The following is a 19,830-nucleotide window of genomic DNA, read 5'->3' on the forward strand; positions in this document are numbered from 1 at the left end:
TCTGGGCTTTCTTCTCCTCTAACGGGAGAAAGTACAGACGCGTGAGTGAGTGATGGTAACATGGCCAACCGATGAATGCATTGTTTGGGTGATGCTGACCGTGATAGAGATGCATTCGAGGGTGAGTATGAGACAGAGCCATGACATTGTATGAGGACTGGGTTAAGTGGTGGTGGTGGGGTGAGTAATGGGGAGGTGAGGAAGTGCTGAGGAAGTGCAGCTAAGTTAAGGATGAGCGTTAAATGGGTGTGGGAGCTTTGTGCTAGAGTGGTGTTGGCAGTGAAGAATGAGTTGGGGGGTGGGGGCAGTGATGTGGAAGATGGAATGTAGGAGAATGAGTAAGTGTACTCACTTTGGCTGACCTAGTTAGGTCATTGAAACACTTCCTGCACTTGATCCAGGTGCGAGAGATGTTGCTGCTGCTGGTGACCTCCTCTATCACCTCGAGCCAGGCCTTCTTGGAGGCATAGGCAGGCCACTTCCTCCCTTCCGCCGGTTAGAACACATCCCTCCTCCTCCTCACCCCATCCAGTAGCACCTAGAGTGAGGCATCGTTGAATCTTGGAGCAGCCTTGCCCCTGTGCTGCTCCATTGATGTGTGTGGGTGTTTGCTCCAGGAGCAGCTATTGGAGGACTGCCCCTTTAAAATAGAGCTCCTCCAGCTGACAGCCTGTGATGCGGATGCGCAGTCCACCCGCTGCACAGCTTTCGGACGGCAAACCCGGAAGCCACATTAAGTGGCTCCAACTGATTCATGATCACGTGGGAAATGTACATTTTATTGGGTCGATTACCCACGCGCCGAATGACCGCCACCACCCGCCGCCGCTATGCTAATATCGGGCCTTTGTGTCCTCCTCACAGCTTACTTTCCCACCTAGCTCTGCGTTGTCAGCAAACTTGGATACATCACACTCAGTCCCTTCATCTAAAGCACCGATCCTTGCAGCACCCCACTAGTTACAGCTTGTCAACCTGACAATGACTCGTCTATCCCTACTCTGTTTTCTGTCCTTTAACCAATCCTCTATCAATGCTAATATATTACTCCAAACCCCATGAACACTTATCTTGTGTAACAACCTTTTATGTGGCACCTTATCGAATGCCTTTTGAAAATCCAAATATACTACATCCACTGGTTCCCCTTTATCTACCCTGCTAGTTACATCCTCAAAAACTCTAATAAATTTGTTAAACACGATTTTCCTTTCATAAAATCATGTTGATTCTGCCTAATTATATTATGATTTTCTAAGTGACCTGTTACCACTTTCTTAATAATGGATTCCACGATGTTGCCTTGAAGAAGATGTAGAGGACTTTACCTTGAGAAGGTATGTTGGGATGTTGCTGAAATCCACCGGAAGCTTCAAAAGGAAACGGGCGGAAAATTCACCAGTCTGTGGAATTGACAGAAAAAAATATTACCGTCAACTATAGCTCTAAACATCCACTGTTATTTGAAGTAGGGCTGTGAAATTAGCATAGAATATAAAAGCAGGGATGTTATGCTGGAACTGTATAAAACATAGTTAGGCCACAGCTTGAGTACTGCACACAGTTCTGGTCACCACATTACAGGAAGGATGTAATTGCACTAGAGAGGGTGCAGAGGAGATTTACGAGGATGTTGCCAGGACTGGAGAATTTTAGCTATGGTGACAGATTGGATGGCCTGGGGTTGTTTTCCTTGGAACAGAGGAGGCTGAGGGGTGATTTGATGAGGTGTACAAAATTATATGGAGCCTGGAGTGGATAGGAAGGACCTATTTCCCTTAGCGGAGGGCTCAATAACCAGGGGGCATAGATTTAAAGTGATTGGTAGAAGGATTAGAGTGGAAATTAGGACATTTTTTTCACCCAGAGGGTGGTGGGGGTCTGAAACTCACTGCCTGAGAGGGTGGTAGGGGCAGAAACCCTCAACTCATTTAAAAAATACCTGGATGTGCATGTGAAGAGTCATGACCTACAGGGTGCGGACCAAATGCGGGAAAGTGGGATTAGGTTGGGTGGCTCGTTCCTCAGCCGGAGCGGGCACAATGGGCTCCTTCTGTGCCGTAAATTTTCTATGATTCTAAATATTACAGTATACAACATGGTTATGGCCTATGCATTCAATGGATAGCATTTCATATGGTGACTTCTGAGAGCACAACTTTCATTCCAAATATATGGAAAGCGCCATCAGAAGTTGAATGGATGAAACATAACTGATGTCCTTTCACTGATTACATCAACAGGTTTGGGAAATCTTTTATCATACATTTACAAAAGAAAGACACCTAGGACAGATCATTTTAATGCAAACTTTAGACTCCTATCAAATATTGAACATGTGAGTGGACAGTTAGTTTCAGAACCTGAGATCCAATACTTGAGACATCCACTAATAATTCTCAACAGTCAAGCTGAGCCTGCTGTATCTAAAATTCTCACACAATTGCATACACTTTTTTTTTAAACTGTTTAATTTCCAGTTCTCCTTAGTCCAGGCTGGATTCAAATCCCGATCCCAGAGATGAATAAATAACCTTCGAACCAACTACACAGGTTCACAGTCGGTTCTGTTTACAACACAATGGATGGGGAAAGAATCGCTCTATTGTCCGTCATTTAGGCTGCTATTACAATGCATGAGACCTATGCTTGTAGTGCCGGATCCCAGAACCACAAATGTTGGACAAATGACTTAAAACCAAATGTAAAATTACTAAAATATGCAAAAACTGGAAGGCATCGTTTCAGCATGGCTCACCTCTCAGCCATAATGTTGGTATACAACTTGAACCAGCAAGACTTGAGCAAATAATCTAGACTGACATTCCATTGCAGTATTGAGAATGTGCTGCATTGTTAGGCAATTTTGAGGTGGTCTTTCAGATGAGATGTTAAACCAAGGCCCTGTCTTACTGTTCTGGTGAATTAAGTACATGCAAAAGATCTCAAGATCGATTTGAAAGGCAAGGAGTTCTCTTAGTGTCCTAGCCAACATTCCTGCCTCAGCCAACACCAAAGCCACCCTGTTTGGCTCTTATCAAAAACTGCATATCCTAACCCTTGGTCCAATTCCCTTCCCTGGCTGCTCGCCGAGGCTGAACCACAGTGCACAATCCCTGGATCCTATTTGACCCTGAGCTGAGCTTTAAACCCCATATCTTAACCATCACTAACACCGCCTATTTTTTCCTCTACAAAATCTTGTAGCATTTACTACCTTACAGATGCTATACAAATGCAAGTTATTGTTGGGTCATTGTAATCATCAGATAGTAATTTCTCTATTTATAGCAAGGAAGCACAACTACAAAACACAGCAAGTTGAAGTGGCTTTGGAAAGTAACATGAATTAATGACTTACTATACTTTAATGAATTCATTCTTGTGAAGAATTTTAAGAGTGTTTTCGGATCATGTGAAGTACAAAGCAATGTAATGAAATGTTCAATTTATAAAAAATAAATGAAGTACAACACTCTGTAGGAACACACTTGCAAAGGGAATTATTGAAACATAGTCTCTATTATTACTGGGTGACTGCCAATGAGAGTCTAACTGACTAGCAAACGTGCTGGGTTACCACAATTCTGAGCAGGATGCTGGGTTATCATCTCATCATAGACTTGGTCCAAGTTAGAGTCTTGAAATATTGAATAGAAGCGTCAGACTATTCTAATATCAGAAAGTTGCATACCTATTTATACACTGCGAAGAGTCTGCACCTTTGATTCCATCACAATTCTTAAAATAAGGCATGTCACAAACAATTGTTTAAGAGGGTGGCTTGATTTTATTCTGAAATAGATTTGGCACAATCTGATCTATTGTTTCTATCTTGAAATCTGATGAATTATCCCCATTTCCCATGATTTCAGACAGTGCGATTTAATAAAATAAAACAAAACAATTACAAGCCCGAACTTACTTCACAGCACCAATCTCTTAGAAATTCAGACTGTATGTACTTTCAAGTTATTTGGGCAGATTAGTTAAATACAGAGTGTCTGAATTTGTGGACAAAACGTTTTTTATTTGTTCATGGGATGTGGGCGTCGCTGGCAAGGCCAGCATTTATTGCCCATTCCTAATTACCCTTGAGAGGGTGGTGGTGAGCCACCTTCTTGAACCGCTGCAGTCCATGAGGTGAAGGTTCTCCCACAGTGCTGTTAGGTAGAGAGTTCCAGGATTTTGACCCAGCGACGATGAAGGAACGGCGATATATTTCCAAGTCAGGATGGTGTGTGAATTGGAGGGGAACATGCAGGTGGTGTTATTCCCACATACCTAACTGCCCTTGTCCTTCTAGGTGGTAGAGGTCACGGGTTTGGGAGGTGCTGTCGAAGAAGCCTTGGCGAGTTACTGCAGTGCATCCTGTGGATGGTACACACTGCAGCCACAGTGCGCCGGTGATGAAGGGAGTGAATGTTTAGGGTGGTGGATGGGGTGCCAATCAAGCGGGCTGCTTTGTCCTGGACGGTGTCGAGCTTCTTGAGTGTTGTTGGAGCTGCACTCATCCAGGCAAGTGGAGAGTATTCCATCACACTCCTGACTTGTGCCTTGTAGATGGTTGAAAGGCTTTAGTGCACACTGTGCACTATAGTAAAGGAAACCTTTTAGGTTTTCACTTATCATCCTAGTCAGTACAGACATTCCAGATTTGGCATAGGTCAGGCACTTTTTGGACAATGCCCCCAAATCTCTACCTCAGCCAATTTGTACTCAATGTCTCACAATTAAATGTACAACTGGAAGGTAACTTTGTATTGTGCCAGCTTGAAATTTTGATTTTGCATGCCGTTTTCACCAGTGTCCCACATTTTAGTCAGAGGTGGAAATTGACATTTCTGAAAGAGGTGGAATAGAAATCTTGGAACAACTCAGTTGAGCAGAGACAGGAAACAAGAGAGAAACCCATCTTTGACAGTGCAGACAGTCTAGGTTCAGCATAGGTTAGGCGCTTGTATCTGATGAAGGAACATCAGAACCGGTCTATGATCTTTATGGATGCTTACTGACCCGGTGCATATTTCCAGGAGTTCATGTTTTTAATTTAAAAGGAACTCAAAATTTTGAATTAATGTAGACAACAAGAAAAACAGGCTCACCTGGGAAAAGTCAGCATGAAAATTAGCTGCCCAATGCTTCCCATGCAGAGAAATGCTCATAGAGGGACTATTTTGAAGTTTAGTGGACTGATGTTGCATATAGGACCTTTAATGATAGCAGTTATATTTAAGTATGTGATTCATATTATCTGGGAACACCTCTTATGCCCTTATGGACAAAAAACAATCAGTGAATTGATGCCAAGTAGTGATGAATGAGGGCTGTTTTGTTCTGTGGACTTGCTTCTACAGGAAACTGGATTGCCCAAGCTTCTTTCACTTAAAATCATTAACAGCCATCAGAGAGAGACCTTCATCCTGTCTGTCTAGCCTGTAGGTGAACCCAGGGCTCTCTGATGAAATACAATTTTATAATTCATTTTTTTCCACATGCATGTAGTGGCTGTCACCATTTGAATGATTAGCTATTGTGAACAAGATTAAAGACACCAGTGAGAATTGGGGGGGAAAAATGTCTTTTTTCAGAACAACTCTAATCTCATGTTTTACTTCAGAAATCTGAAGGAGAGTCAGCTGTAAAATACACAAGTAGAAATAAAGGGGTAGATCGTTTGCCGAAACCCTGAATGGCATAAACAGTCATTAGGGCAGATGATTGGAAAAACCCCTGCATAAATTGCAGATAAAAATGTTTTACAACTTAGCACCAGAAAAATTGTTATTAAATTAATTGCAGTGGGGAACGTGTTATTTCCAAATAAGTAATTTAAAAAAGGCTGCCATCGATGTGATGGTAGAGCAGCACATTGGAGCTCCAATAGACGGCGCTAGAAAATAATAGAATATAGCACATTATTACATCTTCTGGACATGCCAAATCGCTTCATAACCAATTACTTACTTTTAAAGGGCAGTTACTGCTGTATGCAAATGTGGCAGCCAACATTCGATAAAAGTCCCACAATTAAATATAAAACTAGAAGTGCAAGCCTTGATCCGGCTACATCTAGAATATTGTGTCCACAGCAGATCAGTCAGTATTTTTAAAGAGAAACCACGGGTTCTGATGTTTCAGGTGTGTACCCATCATCAGTTACAAGTGCCTAACCTATGCAAAACCTAGAATATCTACTGTCAAAAGTGAGTTCCTCTCGTTTGCTGTCACAGGTTAATGGAGGATTTTGAGGTTCTGAAAAAGGTTCGGAGGAGGGCCACTTGATTAATTACCTAGCATAAAGGCTCTTGGTTATCAGGACAGGCTCAGACAACTAGATCTTTTTACCTTAGAAAAGTGTAGACTTCAGAAGGATATGATTGAGGTCTTTAAAATAATGAAGGGATTAGATTCCATCCAAAGTGGATAGGTCATGAGTTATCTAAGCAGGGGAGAACTAGGATCATCAGTATAAGTTTCAAGAGGATATGTTAGATGCTAGGAAGTACTTCTTTTTGTAAGGAGTCTTCAACCTCTGGAATAGATTGAGAGTACATGCGGTGAGTGTGGATTTGCTGCAAGCATTCAAAAGGGAGCAGGGGAGTTCCTATGAGTGGAAGGTATGTTGAGTTATAATATAGGTGGGTAAATGGGTCCCAGCAATATCAGTCACCGTGGTCTCCTGGAGTATGCCCGATTGCTTTTAGGGGTCAGGGGAATTTCGGTGACTTTTTACCTAAATTGGCCAAAGGCTTTTCCTCTCCTTATTTTAAAACCTCTTCCAGGAGATTGTGTGATCGTGAGAGGGGGTGGGTGGGAGGGATGGGTTTGATAGTGTATGTAGGTTGAACCATGTAGGGATGGGACTAGCTTGATGGATCAATTGATCTTTTCCTGTCACTGTTTTTTGTATATTTCCTAAACAGCAAATGAGATCTGTTTATCACAGATTTAAAATAATCTGTTTTAGGTGGTGTTAGTTGAGACAGGAACATTGACCAGGGCACAGGAGTTCTCCCTGATTTTCTTTGAATAGTGCCATCGGATTTTTAAAAAAAAACATCTCGTCCAAAAGGTGGGACCTGCAGCTGTTCCTTAGTAATGCAATGAATTGTTAATCTGCATTATGTGCTCAAGTCCTAGAGTAGGGCTTGAATGCACAGCCTTCTGACTCAAGAGGGGACAGTGCTACCAACTAAGTCAAGCTGAGACTTTGGGAAGGTGCTGAGTGGCAGCCACGCTATCCACCCCCCCCACAGTTTGCACACCTCCTCTTAGTCAGCCACAGAGGGAAAGGTTGCAAGCAGGTCTTCCTTTAGACATCTTTTCACCTGGAGAGACTTCAAGAGGGTGAGGGGGAGCAGAAGGGATTCACATACATGCTGATATACCTTGCAAAAGGTTTGTTCTATACAACAATGATAATTTGCACCTATAAAGCCACCTTTAATGTGAGGGGAGGGGGTTGCACAGAGTCAGCAGAATGGAGAGTTCAGTACTGGGGACATTGTAAGGCTGGAGGAGGTTAGAGAGATAAGGAGGCATCAGGCCATGAAGGGATTTAAACACAAAGTTGAAAATTTTACATTGGAGACTGGCAGCCAAAATAAGCCAGCAAGGATAGGAGTGATGTGTATGTGGAACTTAGTGCGGGATTGGATACAGGCAGCAGTTTTGGATGAGCTAAAATATATGGATGGTGGAAGGTGGTAGCCCAGCTAGGAGAGCATTGGAATAGTAGAGTCTGGAAGTAGCAAAAGCAATAATGAAGGTTTCTGCAGCAGAGGGACTGATGTAGAGGTGGAGGGGGACGATATTATGAATATGGAAGTAGGTGCTCTTTGTGCTGGAGAAACTCAGTTCAGAATCAAAGAGGATGCCAAATTTGTTCAGGCTGAGGCGGGGGATGGTATTGGTGGCAAGAGTATGGAGTTTGTGGTGGGGGCTGAAGACAACAGCTTCGGTCTTATCAATGTTTAAACGAAGGAAACCAAGACTGGATGCCAGATAAACAGTCTGACAATATAGATACAGTGTAGAGGTCAAGAAAGATGGTAGAGAGGTAGAGCTGAGTGTCGGTGGCATGCATGTGGAAGCTGACCCCATGCTTGCAGATGATTTTGCCAATAGGCAGTGTGTAGATGAGGAAGAGGAGGGGGCCAAGGATAGATCGTTGGGAGATTCTGCAGGTAATGACTTGGGGATGAAAGGAGATGTCATTGCAGATGCTTTGGCTACAATTGGATAGATACATATATACACATATATCATTCTTAATAAACTGCTACTGAACAAGTTCCTACTTATAAGTAGTCAGTTTAGTTTCTAGGTAACACTGCTATATAATCCCAGGGTTCATTTCCTGTGACCTACTGCTCTTAACTGTTTTTGAAATAATCCATTTCCTTTTTCTAATAGGGGCATAGTCAGTTTTAGGAAAAATCTACAAGAAAACATGTAGTTCAAAGGAAACACAACGGGATGTAAAAAAGCACATGCCACAGTATCAGAAGACTTACAGGCGATTTGAAACATTTATTACCAGAAACATATTTTACAATTTTCAAAGAACATTATGTTGTTGGCAACTCAACAAAGCAAGTAGCTTGGCATTTGCCAAGAGTCTGCACAGAAGGAAGAGGCATTTGTTATATTATTATGGCATTTTAAAAAAAAAACTTCTCCAACAATATAAATCTGAATAGGTTTGAAGAAAAACTTCTCCAATACCGCATGTAAAAGAAAAACACATACTTGCATTCATATATTACTGTGTCACCTGTCGCAATGTTTCAAAACACTTCACAAAATTAATTAATTAATTTTAAATGCAGTAGCTGTTTTGTGGGCAAATACGGCAGCCAATTTGCAGTTAGCAATAATTATCAGCAATGAGGTGAAAGGCCAATTAATCTGTTTTGTTGGTGCTGATTGAGGTGGGAATATTAGCAAGCATAGTACACCAGAACAACTCCTTGCTCTTCTTTGAATAGAGCAATTAGATGTTTAATGTCCATCTAAACCATGATGGGACTATGATTTAACAGGTCATCTGAAGGACAGCATCTCTGACAATGCAGTGCTCCCTCAATACTGCAGTGGACTGTCAGCTTAGATAATGTGTTCAAGTATAGAATAATGCTGAGGGTGTGAATGCAGTCTTTCATAGTGATCCAGTATCCTAGGTGAGCTTTTCCTACAGATATTTCTTCCTCCAGTACTAGACATATAACTACAAGCTCACCAAGGAAATGCATGGAAACTGAATTGTTTTCATACTTTCCCTTGTATTCAGGAAAATTACCAAACTGTTTACTCCTTTCATCAGTAACAAATGCTTTATTGAACAAGGCAATCCAAAGAAGCTACCTGTTCAAAAGACTCCAACGAGCTAAAAGATACAAAAAAAAGCTAAGTAATTTAAATAAACAACCTAGTTACATTAATAACCTAAACAGTGTAAACATCTTTAATATGTTAAACTTTGCACATGGGGCACACCTATAACTGCTGTGTACATCACTTTTATGGGATACTGCATTATAAGTGTCCACATTTGTTGCAATACCTACGACCCCTATAGGTGGCACTGTGATAAGGTTTTCAATGTTAAAAGTGTCACACCTTGCCTGTCACGTAATACTGTCTTGCCACAGCACACATCACGTAACTTGAAGGAGCCAGCCTCTCTCAAAAGTCTGTGCTTTGATTTGTCATTCTCCTTACATGACCAAGTCCTCTTGGTACTCCAAGATCAGGGACTTTTTCATGTCGAAAAGCAAGGGCATCTTCTCTGCTGCCTCTGTCCATTCTGACCCTCCCCATCCCCGCCTCCTTCCTGGCACTCCCTTTGCACTAGACTCTCCTCCAACTCACCCCCTCCCACCATCACTAAACTTATCTCTTCCATGAAGTGTAAGTAGCAAGTAACATTCATGCCACACAAGTGCCAGGCAATGACCATCCACAATGAGACTAGCCATGTCCCCTTGATATTCAATGGCATTACCATCACCAAGCCCCCTACCAACATACCGGGGTCACCATTGACCAGACTCTCAACTGGACCAGTTACATAAATGCCATGGCTACTAGAACAAGTCAGAGGATGGGTATTCTGCGGTGAGTGGCTCACCTCCCGACATCCAAAGCCTTTCAACCACCTACAAGGCACAAGTCAGGAGTGTAATGGAATACTCAACACTTACCTGGATGGGCGCAGCTGCAAGAACACTCAAGAAGCTCAACACCATCAGGACAAAGCAGTCCACTTTCTTTGTCATCGCTGGGTGACAGTCCTGGAATTCCTCACCTAATAACATTGTGAGAGCACCCTCACCACATGTACTGCAGCTGTTCAAGGCAGCGGCCCACCAGCACCTTCTACAGGACAACTAGTGATGGATAGTAAATGCCGGTCTTGCCAGCATGCTCACATCCCGAAAATGAGTATTTTTTCAAAAATGGCCAAAGATCTAAAACGGTACAGTGGAGTGATAAAACCTGACAACTTAGCTGCAATCTATTTAAAGGGACAACGCATCACATGATTTTCCGCTACTCCAATGGGTGACCAGATCGAACTTGCACGTGGTGGCTGATCAAATGAGGATTTCATTTCTTCACACTTCCGAAGGCAACACCTCTTTCATCCTAAAATGTCACTACTTAATTAGATTGTTAGCGATAATATTACTGAACAAGGTCAAACAGCAAACTCTGCTTCTCTCACATACATATACAAATGCACACACTAAAAATACTTACATCTGTTAACAAGGGACACTGATGATTTATTTGGCATTGAAGTACCACAGAATTGTTGTACCATTGACAACTTCTGATGTACCTTACCAAACTTACTTTCTAATGCTGTTTTAATACTCTTGTTTGTAAATGCCAACTATGACACAGATGTTATAAATAACAAGGCCTCAGCGTAAGTGTTTCTATCTGGTCTTTGTGTTATTATTAGGTTTGTCTATATATTGGTATTTTCCGAGGTCAGCAACAAAACCCCCTTCAGGATCAAACATAAGCATAATCATATACAGGAATTACAACTTTAATTGTTTTCATGTTTAGTTTTTGTTTATTGCTTACTGTTCCACGGATATCCTTCAGTCTTACAGGGAGTTCTCCTGGTGACCGGGCCAACATTTATCCCTCAACCAACACCACTAAAGCAGATTATCTGGTCATTCATCTCACAGCTCTTTATGGGACCTGGCCGTGAGTAAATTGGCTGCCACGTTTCCCTGCATTACAACAACAACTATACTTCAAAAGTACTTCAGTGGCCGTAAAGCGCTTTGGGTCATCTTGAGTACGTGAATAGCACTATATAAACGCAAGTTCTTTCTTTCTTTACATTAATCAGGATTGGAAATGCTAACATTATCAGACATTACTATTACAGCTAAAATAAATATCATGTGCATATACCTTTAATGTGCAACTTTAATGCAAAACCATGTAGACTGTCCTGATTTTTTATAAAAACAGAAGCACCTTCTTCGATTAGTCAGTGGATATCAACAGGGGCTTTAAGATGAAATGAGTTTAGGCAGTCTCAATCCAGTTCGATTTGGGGATATGCCCACAGCATAAAACTACCCTTAATTTAACAATCTCACTCAGAAAGGCACAGGATGGCTGGTGCAGTAAATGGAAAAATCACCATGTTGATGCAGCAATAGCTGGTCTTCTAAGTCCCATTGTTAGGGTAGAATAGGAACATAGGAACAGGAGTAGGCCATTCAGCCCCTCGTACCTGCTCCGCCCTTTGATAAGATCATGGCTGATCTGTGATCTAACTCCATATACCTTTGGCCCATATCCCTTAATATCTTTGGTTGCCAAAAAGCTATCTATCTCAGATTTAAATTTAGCAATTGAGCTAGTATCAATTGCTATTTGCAGAAGAGAGTTCCAAACTTCTACCACCCTTTGTGTGTAGAAATGTTTTCTAATCTCACTCCTGAAAGGTCTGGCTCTAATTTTTAGACTGTGCCCCCTACTCCTAGAATCCCCAACCAGCGGAAATAGTTTCTCTCTATCCACCCTATCTGTTCCCCTTAATATCTTATAAACTTCGATCAGATCACCCCTTAACCTTCGAAACTCCAGAGAATACAACACCAATTTGTGTAATCTCTCCTCGTAACTTAACCCTTGAAGTCCGGGTATCATTCTAGTAAACCTACGCTGCACTCCTTCCAAGGCCAACATGTCCTTCCGAAGGTGCGGTGCCCAGAACTGCTCACAGTACTCCAGGTGCGGTATAACCAGGGTTTTGTATAGCTGCAGCATAACTTCTGCCTCCTTGTACTCTAGTCCTCTAGATATAAAGGCCAGCAGTCCATTAGCCATAGTGATTATTTTCTGCACCTGTTTATGACACTTCAATGATCTATGTACCTGAACCCCTATGTCCCTTTGGACATCCACTGTTTTTAATTTTTTACCATTTAGAAAGTACCCTGTTCTATCCTTTTTTGATCCAAAGTGGATGACCTCACATTTGTCTACATTGAATTCCATTTGCCACAGTTTTGCCCATTCATCTAATCCATCAATATCTCGTTGTAATTTTAAGTTTTCATCTACACTGCTTAAAATGCCATCAATCTTTGTGTCATCGGCAAACTTAGATATGAGACTTTCTATGCCTTCATCTAAGACATTAATAAATACTGTGAATAATTGAGGCCCCAAGACAGATCCCTGCGGGACTTCACTAGTCATATCCTGCCAATGTGAGTACCTACCCATTATCGCTACTCTCTGTCGCCTTTCGCTCAGCCAACTTCCTAACCAAGTCCGTACTTCTCCCTCGATTCCATGGGCTTCGATCTGAGCTAACAGTCTCTTATGTGGGACCTTATCAAATGCCTTCTGGAAGTCCATATAAATAACATCCATTGACATTCCCCTATCCACCTCTTCAAAAAATTAAATCAGGTTTGTCGGGCACGACCTACCTTTCACAAATCCATGCTGGCTCTCTCTGATTAACTGAAAATTCTCGAGGTGTTCAGTCACCCTATCCTTAATTATAGACTCCAGCATTTTCCCCACAACAGATGTTAGGCTAACTGGTCTGTAATTCCCTCTCTCTCCTTTCTTGAAAAGCAGAGTGACATGTGCAATTTTCCAATCCAGAGGGACAGTTCCTGAATCTAGAGAACTTTGAAAGATTATAGTTAGGGCATCTGCAATGTGCTCACCTAGAATCATAGAATCATAGAAGTTACAACATGGAAACAGGCCCTTCGGCCCAACATGTCCATGTCGCCCAGTTTATACCACTAAGCTAGTCCCAATTGCCTGCACTTGGCCCATATCCCTCGATACCCATCTTCCCCATGTAACTGTCCAAATGCTTTTTAAAAGACAAAATTGTACCCGCCTCTACTACTGCCTCTGGCAGCTCGTTCCAGACACTCACCACCCTTTGAGTGAAAAAATTGCCCCTCTGGATCCTTTTGTATCTCTCCCCTCTCACCTTAAATCTGTGCCCCCTCGTTATAGACTCCCCTACCTTTGGGAAAAGATTTTGACTATCGACCTTATCTATGCCCCTCATTATTTTATAGACTTCTATAAGATCACCCCTTAACCTCCTACTCTCCAGGGAATAAAGTCCCAGTCTATCTAACCTCTCCCTGTAAGTCAAACCATCAAGTCCCGGTAGCATCCTAGTAAATCTTTTCTGCACTCTTTCTAGTTTAATAATATCCTTTCTATAATAGGGTGACCAGAACTGTACACAGTACTCCAAGTGTGGCCTCACCAATGCCCTGTACAACTTCAACAAGACATCCCAACTCCTGCATTCAATGTTCTGACCAATGAAACCAAGCATGCTGAATGCCTTCTTCACCACCCTATCCACCTGTGACTCCACTTTCAAGGAGCTATGAATCTGTACTCCCAGATCTCTTTGTTCTATAACTCTCCCCAACGCCCTACCATTAACGGAGTAGGTCCTGGCCCGATTCGATCTACCAAAATGCATCACCTCACATTTATCTAAATTAAACTCCATCTGCCATTCATCGGCCCACTGGCCCAATTTATCAAGATCCCGTTGCAATCCTAGATAACCTTCTTCACTGTCCACAATGCCACCAATCTTGGTGTCATCTGCAAACTTACTAACCATGCCTCCTAAATTCTCATCCAAATCATTAATATAAATAACAAATAACAGCGGACCCAGCACCGATCCCTGAGGCACACCGCTGGACACAGGCATCCAGTTTGAAAAACAACCCTCGACAACCACCCTCTGTCTTCTGTCGTCAAGCCAATTTTGTATCCAATTGGCTACCTCACCTTGGATCCCATGAGATTTAACCTTATGTAACAACCTACCATGCGGTACCTTGTCAAATGCTTTGCTGAAGTCCATGTAGACCACGTCTACTGCACAGCCCTCATCTATCTTCTTGGTTACCCCTTCAAAAAACTCAATCAAATTCGTGAGACATGATTTTCCTCTCACAAAACCATGCTGACTGTTCCTAATTAGTCCCTGCCTCTCCAAATGCCTGTAGATTCTGTCCCTCAGAATACCCTCTAACAACTTACCCACTACAGATGTCAGGCTCACTGGTCTGTAGTTCCCAGGCTTTTCCCTGCCGCCCTTCTTAAACAAAGGCACAACATTTGCTACCCTCCAATCTTCAGGCACCTCACCTGTAGCGGTGGATGATTCAAATATCTCTGCTAGGGGACCCGCAATTTCCTCCCTAACCTCCCATAACGTCCTGGGATACATTTCATCAGGTCCCGGAGATTTATCTACCTTGATGCGCGTTAAGACTTCCAGCACCTCCCTCTCTGTAATATGTACACTCCTCAAGACATCACCTACTTCCTTTAAAACCCTGGGGTGGAAACCATCTGGTCCTGGGGATTTGTCACTCTTCAGTGCTATTATTTTCTTCATTACTGTTGTTTTACTTATGTTAATTTTATTGAGTCCCTGTCCCCGATTCAATATTAGTTTTCTTGGGATGTCCGGCATGCTATCCTCTTTTTCGACTGTAAATACTGACGCAAAGTAATTGTTCAACATGTCCGCCATTTCCCCATTGTCAATGACAATATCCCCACTTTCAGTTTCTAAGGGGCCAACACTGGTCCTGACCACCCTCTTTTTCCTAATATAACTATAAAAGCTCTTCGTATTGGTTTTGATATCCCTTGCAAGTTTCTTTTCATACTCTCTTTTTGTAGCTCTTACTATCTGTTTTGTGACCCTTTGTTGATCTTTGTATCTTTCCCATTTGCCAGGATATGTGCCATTTTTTGCCCTTTTGTATGCCCTTTCCTTATGTCTTACACTGTCCCTTACCTCTTCAGTTGTCCATGGCAGTTTTTTTTGGCAAGTAGAGTTCTTGCCCCTCAGGGGTATAAACCGATTCTGTATCACATTAAATGTTTCTTTAAACATTTCCCACTGATCATCAGTCGTTTTACCCATTCACAGATTTTGCCCAGTTTACTGTGGACAGTCTCTGTCGCATCCCATTGAAGTCAGCCTTACCCAAGTCTAGAATCTTAGCAGCTGATTCACTTTTTTCCCTTTCAAACACTACATTAAACTCGATCATGTTATGATCGCTATTGGATAGATGTTCACGCACAGTTAAGCTGTTAACTAAATCTGGCTCATTACTCATTACTAAATCTAGTATGGCTTGCCCCCTTGTTGCCTCTAGGACATACTGCTGTAGAAAACTATCCCGGACACACAAGAAATTCATCACCTTTCTGACAGTTGCTAGTCTGCTTTCCCAATCTATGTGAAGGTTAAAGTCCCCCATTAAGACCACTATGCCTTTGTTACACGCTTGTCTAATCTCTGCATTTATACATGATGTGGAGATGCCGGTGATGGACTGGGGTGGACAAATGTAAGGAATCTTACAACACCAGGTTATAGTCCAACTGTTGGACTATAACCTGGTGTTGTAAGATTCCTTACATCTGCATTTATACAATCTAGCACTTCAGAGCTGCTGCCAGGGGTCCTGTACACAACTCCCATTATAGTCTTAGATCCTTTCCTGTTTCCCAATTCAACCCATAAGGTCTCTGTTGGCTGCTTACCCCTCGTTACATCCTCCTTTATCATTGAAGTGATTTGATCTCTAATCATTAAGGCTACTCCTCCCCCTCTTCCATTTTCCCTATCTCTCCTGTAGACCTTATAACCCGGTATATTTAGTTCCTAATCCTGACCATCCTGCAGCCATGTTTCAGTAATAGCTATCATGTCATACCCTCCAATTTGAATTTGAACCTGTAGTTCATTTAATTTATTGCTTATACTCCGTGCATTTGTATATAGAACTCTGTTTGTTGGGCCACACACCCTGGCCTGACCTTTAGCTTTGATGCTGGGTTAATCGCCTTACGCCTTCTAGTTTTCACTTTATCTGTAGTGCCTACGCTTTTCCCTTTCACTTGTTCTTGAACAACTGTTTGTACTATTTATATTGTAAATTTCCCCTGGGTCTTCCTCTCTCTTGCTGCTCTCAACTTTACTCCCTTCTGACTCCCCGCTCAGGTTCCCATCCCCCTGTCACTCGAGTTTAAACCTTCCCCAACAGCACGAGCAAACACCCCGGCGAGGACATTGAGGAAACATTACTCTAGATTGATTCCTGGGATGAGAGGGTTGTCCTACGAGGAGAGGTTAAGTAGAATGGGCTTATACTCCCTGGAATTTAGAAGAATGAGAGGTGATCTCATTGAGACATAAGATTCTGAGGGGGCTTGACAGGGTAGATGCTGAGAGGTTATTTCCCCTGGCTGGCAAGCATAGAACTAGGGGGCATAGTCTCAGGATAAAGGGGTCAGCCATTTAAGACTGAAATGAGGAGGAATTTCTTCACTCAGAGGGTTGTGAATCTTTGGAATTCTCTACCCGAGAGAGCTGTGGATGCTCATTGAGTATATTCAAGGCCGAGATATAGATTTTTGGACTCTAGGCGAATCAAGGGATATGGGGAACGGGCGGGAAAGTGGAGTTGAGGCCAAGGATCAGCCATGATCTTAATGAATGGCGGAGCAGGCTCGAGGGGCCATGTGGCCTACTCCTGCTCCTATTTCTTATAGGAGCATAGGAACAGAAGTAGGCCATTCAGCCCCTCGTGCCTGCTTCACCATTTGATAAGATCATGGCTGATCTGTGATCTAACTCCACATGCCTGCCTTTGGCCCATATCCCTTAATACCTTTGATTGCCAAAAAGCTATCTATCTCAGATTTAAATTTAGCAATTGAGCTAGTATCAATTGCCGTTTGCGGAAGAGAGTTCCAAACTTCTACCACCCTTTGTGTGTAGAAATGTTTTCTAATCTCGCTCCTGAAATTATGATCTCATGCGTCAAACTGTGTTAGAATACTTGATATTGACTAGTATCTCTCATCTTGGTGAGTAAAGATTTCACACAAGAAAGTCATTAAAAAAGAATCAGGACTCTGAGATGGAGAAGACATAGACATAAAGAGCTCAGGAATAATGGTACAATAGTTCTCTTTACTCTGGAAATTGCTGTTAAAGACAACAAAAAAAAGCTAGTCTACACCAAAGTTGCTTGAATTAAGTTACTCTTTTAGTGCCTATTAATCAAACAACAAATTTACCCAGTTATTCTTTCTTCCTGCATAGATTTCCATGTTGTCTCCAAACTCAGGCCCCTCCTGCAGTGCTGTATACTCAAACATAAGGCGTGAGCTCTCGTGGAGTCGATCACATTGGTATCTGTGGTACTGCTGCACCAGTTCTTTAATAACAAGCAGAAGACAGTCTGGATTCTGGGAGTTCCAGTCATTCAGATGCTGCACATTGTGGCAAAGACAGAGACAGAAAAAAACATTTGGGTTAGTGTTCTGGAGCTCTCTACAGACCTCAATACAATTCATTTCAAACACTTGTTGGTTTTAGACCACACCATGCTTTTCCATCCACAGGTGCTATTACTTTGTTAAATATTTTTGTTGCTGGCACAGCATATGTGTTGCTCTGCCCCCTTTTTACATTTGGGATTGGTTGCAAGTCTCGGTAGGGCTGCTGGACTCCACTGTGCAGTATAGAGACCAGGGGCACAATGCACAAACCAGAAGGCCTTATTCTGACAGCCAAAATGTGAGTCGACAAATCTGCTGACATCTCCATACAGGTCCAGCAGTTTATATTTAGGAGAACCCTACATCTGCAGCTGGCTGCACTCTTCTATTATAAAAATACCAGAGAGAATCACAGAATCTTACAGCACAGAAGACTATTCTGCCTTTCGTGCCTGTGTCGGTTCTTTGACAGAGCTATCCAATTGGTCACACACCCCTACTCTTTCCCCATGGCCCTGAAAATTTTTCCTTTTCAAGTACATATCCAGTATACTCCCTTGTGAAAGTTACTATAGAATCTGCTTCCACGCCCTTTTGACAAACTTGGATAAACATTTCGAATATACAGGTTACGTGGTGGTCAGTGTTTTCAAAAGTAAGATATGGTTGCAGGAAGTTTAATGAGGATTTATAATTATTAAATTAATAAAGAGTCAGCTCTTGTAATTCAATCCTCTCATAGGCATTTCAATAAAATCAAATCCATTGAGTAGAAAGTTAAGAGAAAGCATTTATCTCATCACTAATTCTACAGGCATGAAGTAATTTTGGCCAGATCACTCAGCATCTGTTCAGAAGAAACTGCTAATATCATTACTCCAATACAATTGCACCAAAATACATCATTATTTTTAGACTATCATTTGAGTTACGGTAATCAGTCATGTGGATGACAAAGTTATCTGATCATCATATTGCTCAAAGTTGTATATGCACAGGTTTGCCCCAGTTAAAATGATTAGCCTTTAAATAACTTGTCACAACATACATTGAGCTATTTATGAAGTTCCTGCAATGATTATGACCTTAATATACTCTATTCTTGTTTCAGTTCCAATCACGATTACAGCACCAGCTGATGCAGCAATATTTGAGTTTTTTCTCTGAAGGTGACAAACTGTAAAATGCCCAGTGAGCTGCCAATCTACCCTTCTCCCCATATCCAAATTCCCTCTATCAAAGAAAGACTCCAATCCTCAAAATTACAGCCAAATACATTCAATGACAAGCTTGAAAACAGTAGAGAGATGAAATACCTCCCATTACTGTCTTGTAAAAGGGCTACTTGTTCACAAACTTCTGCCATTACTTTAAAAATTGTCTTCTGGTAGTCAAATGGTGGACGTATCAACCACTGCATTTGATATTGATTCAGAAATAACAAGCATCTTCCATACATCACAGACACAAGCCCAATTCATTTCATTTGTGGGGACAACTGCAAGGGACAATGTCTCAAAGATTTGTGAAGTCCATGATGTCATCCACATAACAACGGTTCCAGATTTCTAGAATGATTCCAGGGATGAGGGACTTCAGTTACTTGGATAGACTGGAGAAGTTGGGGTTGTTCTCCTTGGAACAGAGACGGTTGCGAGGAGATTTGATAGAGGTATTCAAAATCATTAAGGGTCCAGACAGAGTAGATAGAGAGAAACTGTTCCCAATGGCGGAAGGGTCAAGGACCAGAGGACATAGATTTAAGGTGATTGGCAAAAGAACCAACATGAGGAAAAACTTTAAAAAAAAATACACCAAGTGGTTGGGATCTGGAATGCACTGCCCGAGGGGGTGGTGGATGCAGATTCAATCATGGCCTTCAAAAGGTAACTGGATAAGTACTTGAAAGGAAAAAATATGCAGGGCTACGGGGATAGGGCGGGAGAGTGGTACTAGCTGGAT

The 19,830-nt window shown here is 42.0% G+C and overlaps 1 protein-coding gene across 2 annotated transcripts in view; it reads right to left on the bottom strand.

The window, feature by feature from the left end:
* The window catches only part of babam2 (BRISC and BRCA1 A complex member 2), a 204,712-nt gene that overhangs the window by 141,682 nt on the left and 43,200 nt on the right, over positions 1 to 19,830 (bottom strand). For both annotated transcript variants that reach the window (XM_067985138.1, XM_067985139.1), the window contains 2 exons: positions 17,665 to 17,859; positions 1,329 to 1,403 (listed from right to left, as the gene is read on the bottom strand). In XM_067985138.1, the coding sequence (XP_067841239.1) occupies positions 1,329 to 1,403; positions 17,665 to 17,859 (270 nt within the window). The remainder of the gene's footprint in view (positions 1 to 1,328; positions 1,404 to 17,664; positions 17,860 to 19,830) is intronic.

Source organism: Heptranchias perlo, chromosome 5, assembly GCF_035084215.1.
Source record: "Heptranchias perlo isolate sHepPer1 chromosome 5, sHepPer1.hap1, whole genome shotgun sequence".
Lineage (NCBI taxonomy): Eukaryota > Metazoa > Chordata > Chondrichthyes > Hexanchiformes > Hexanchidae > Heptranchias > Heptranchias perlo.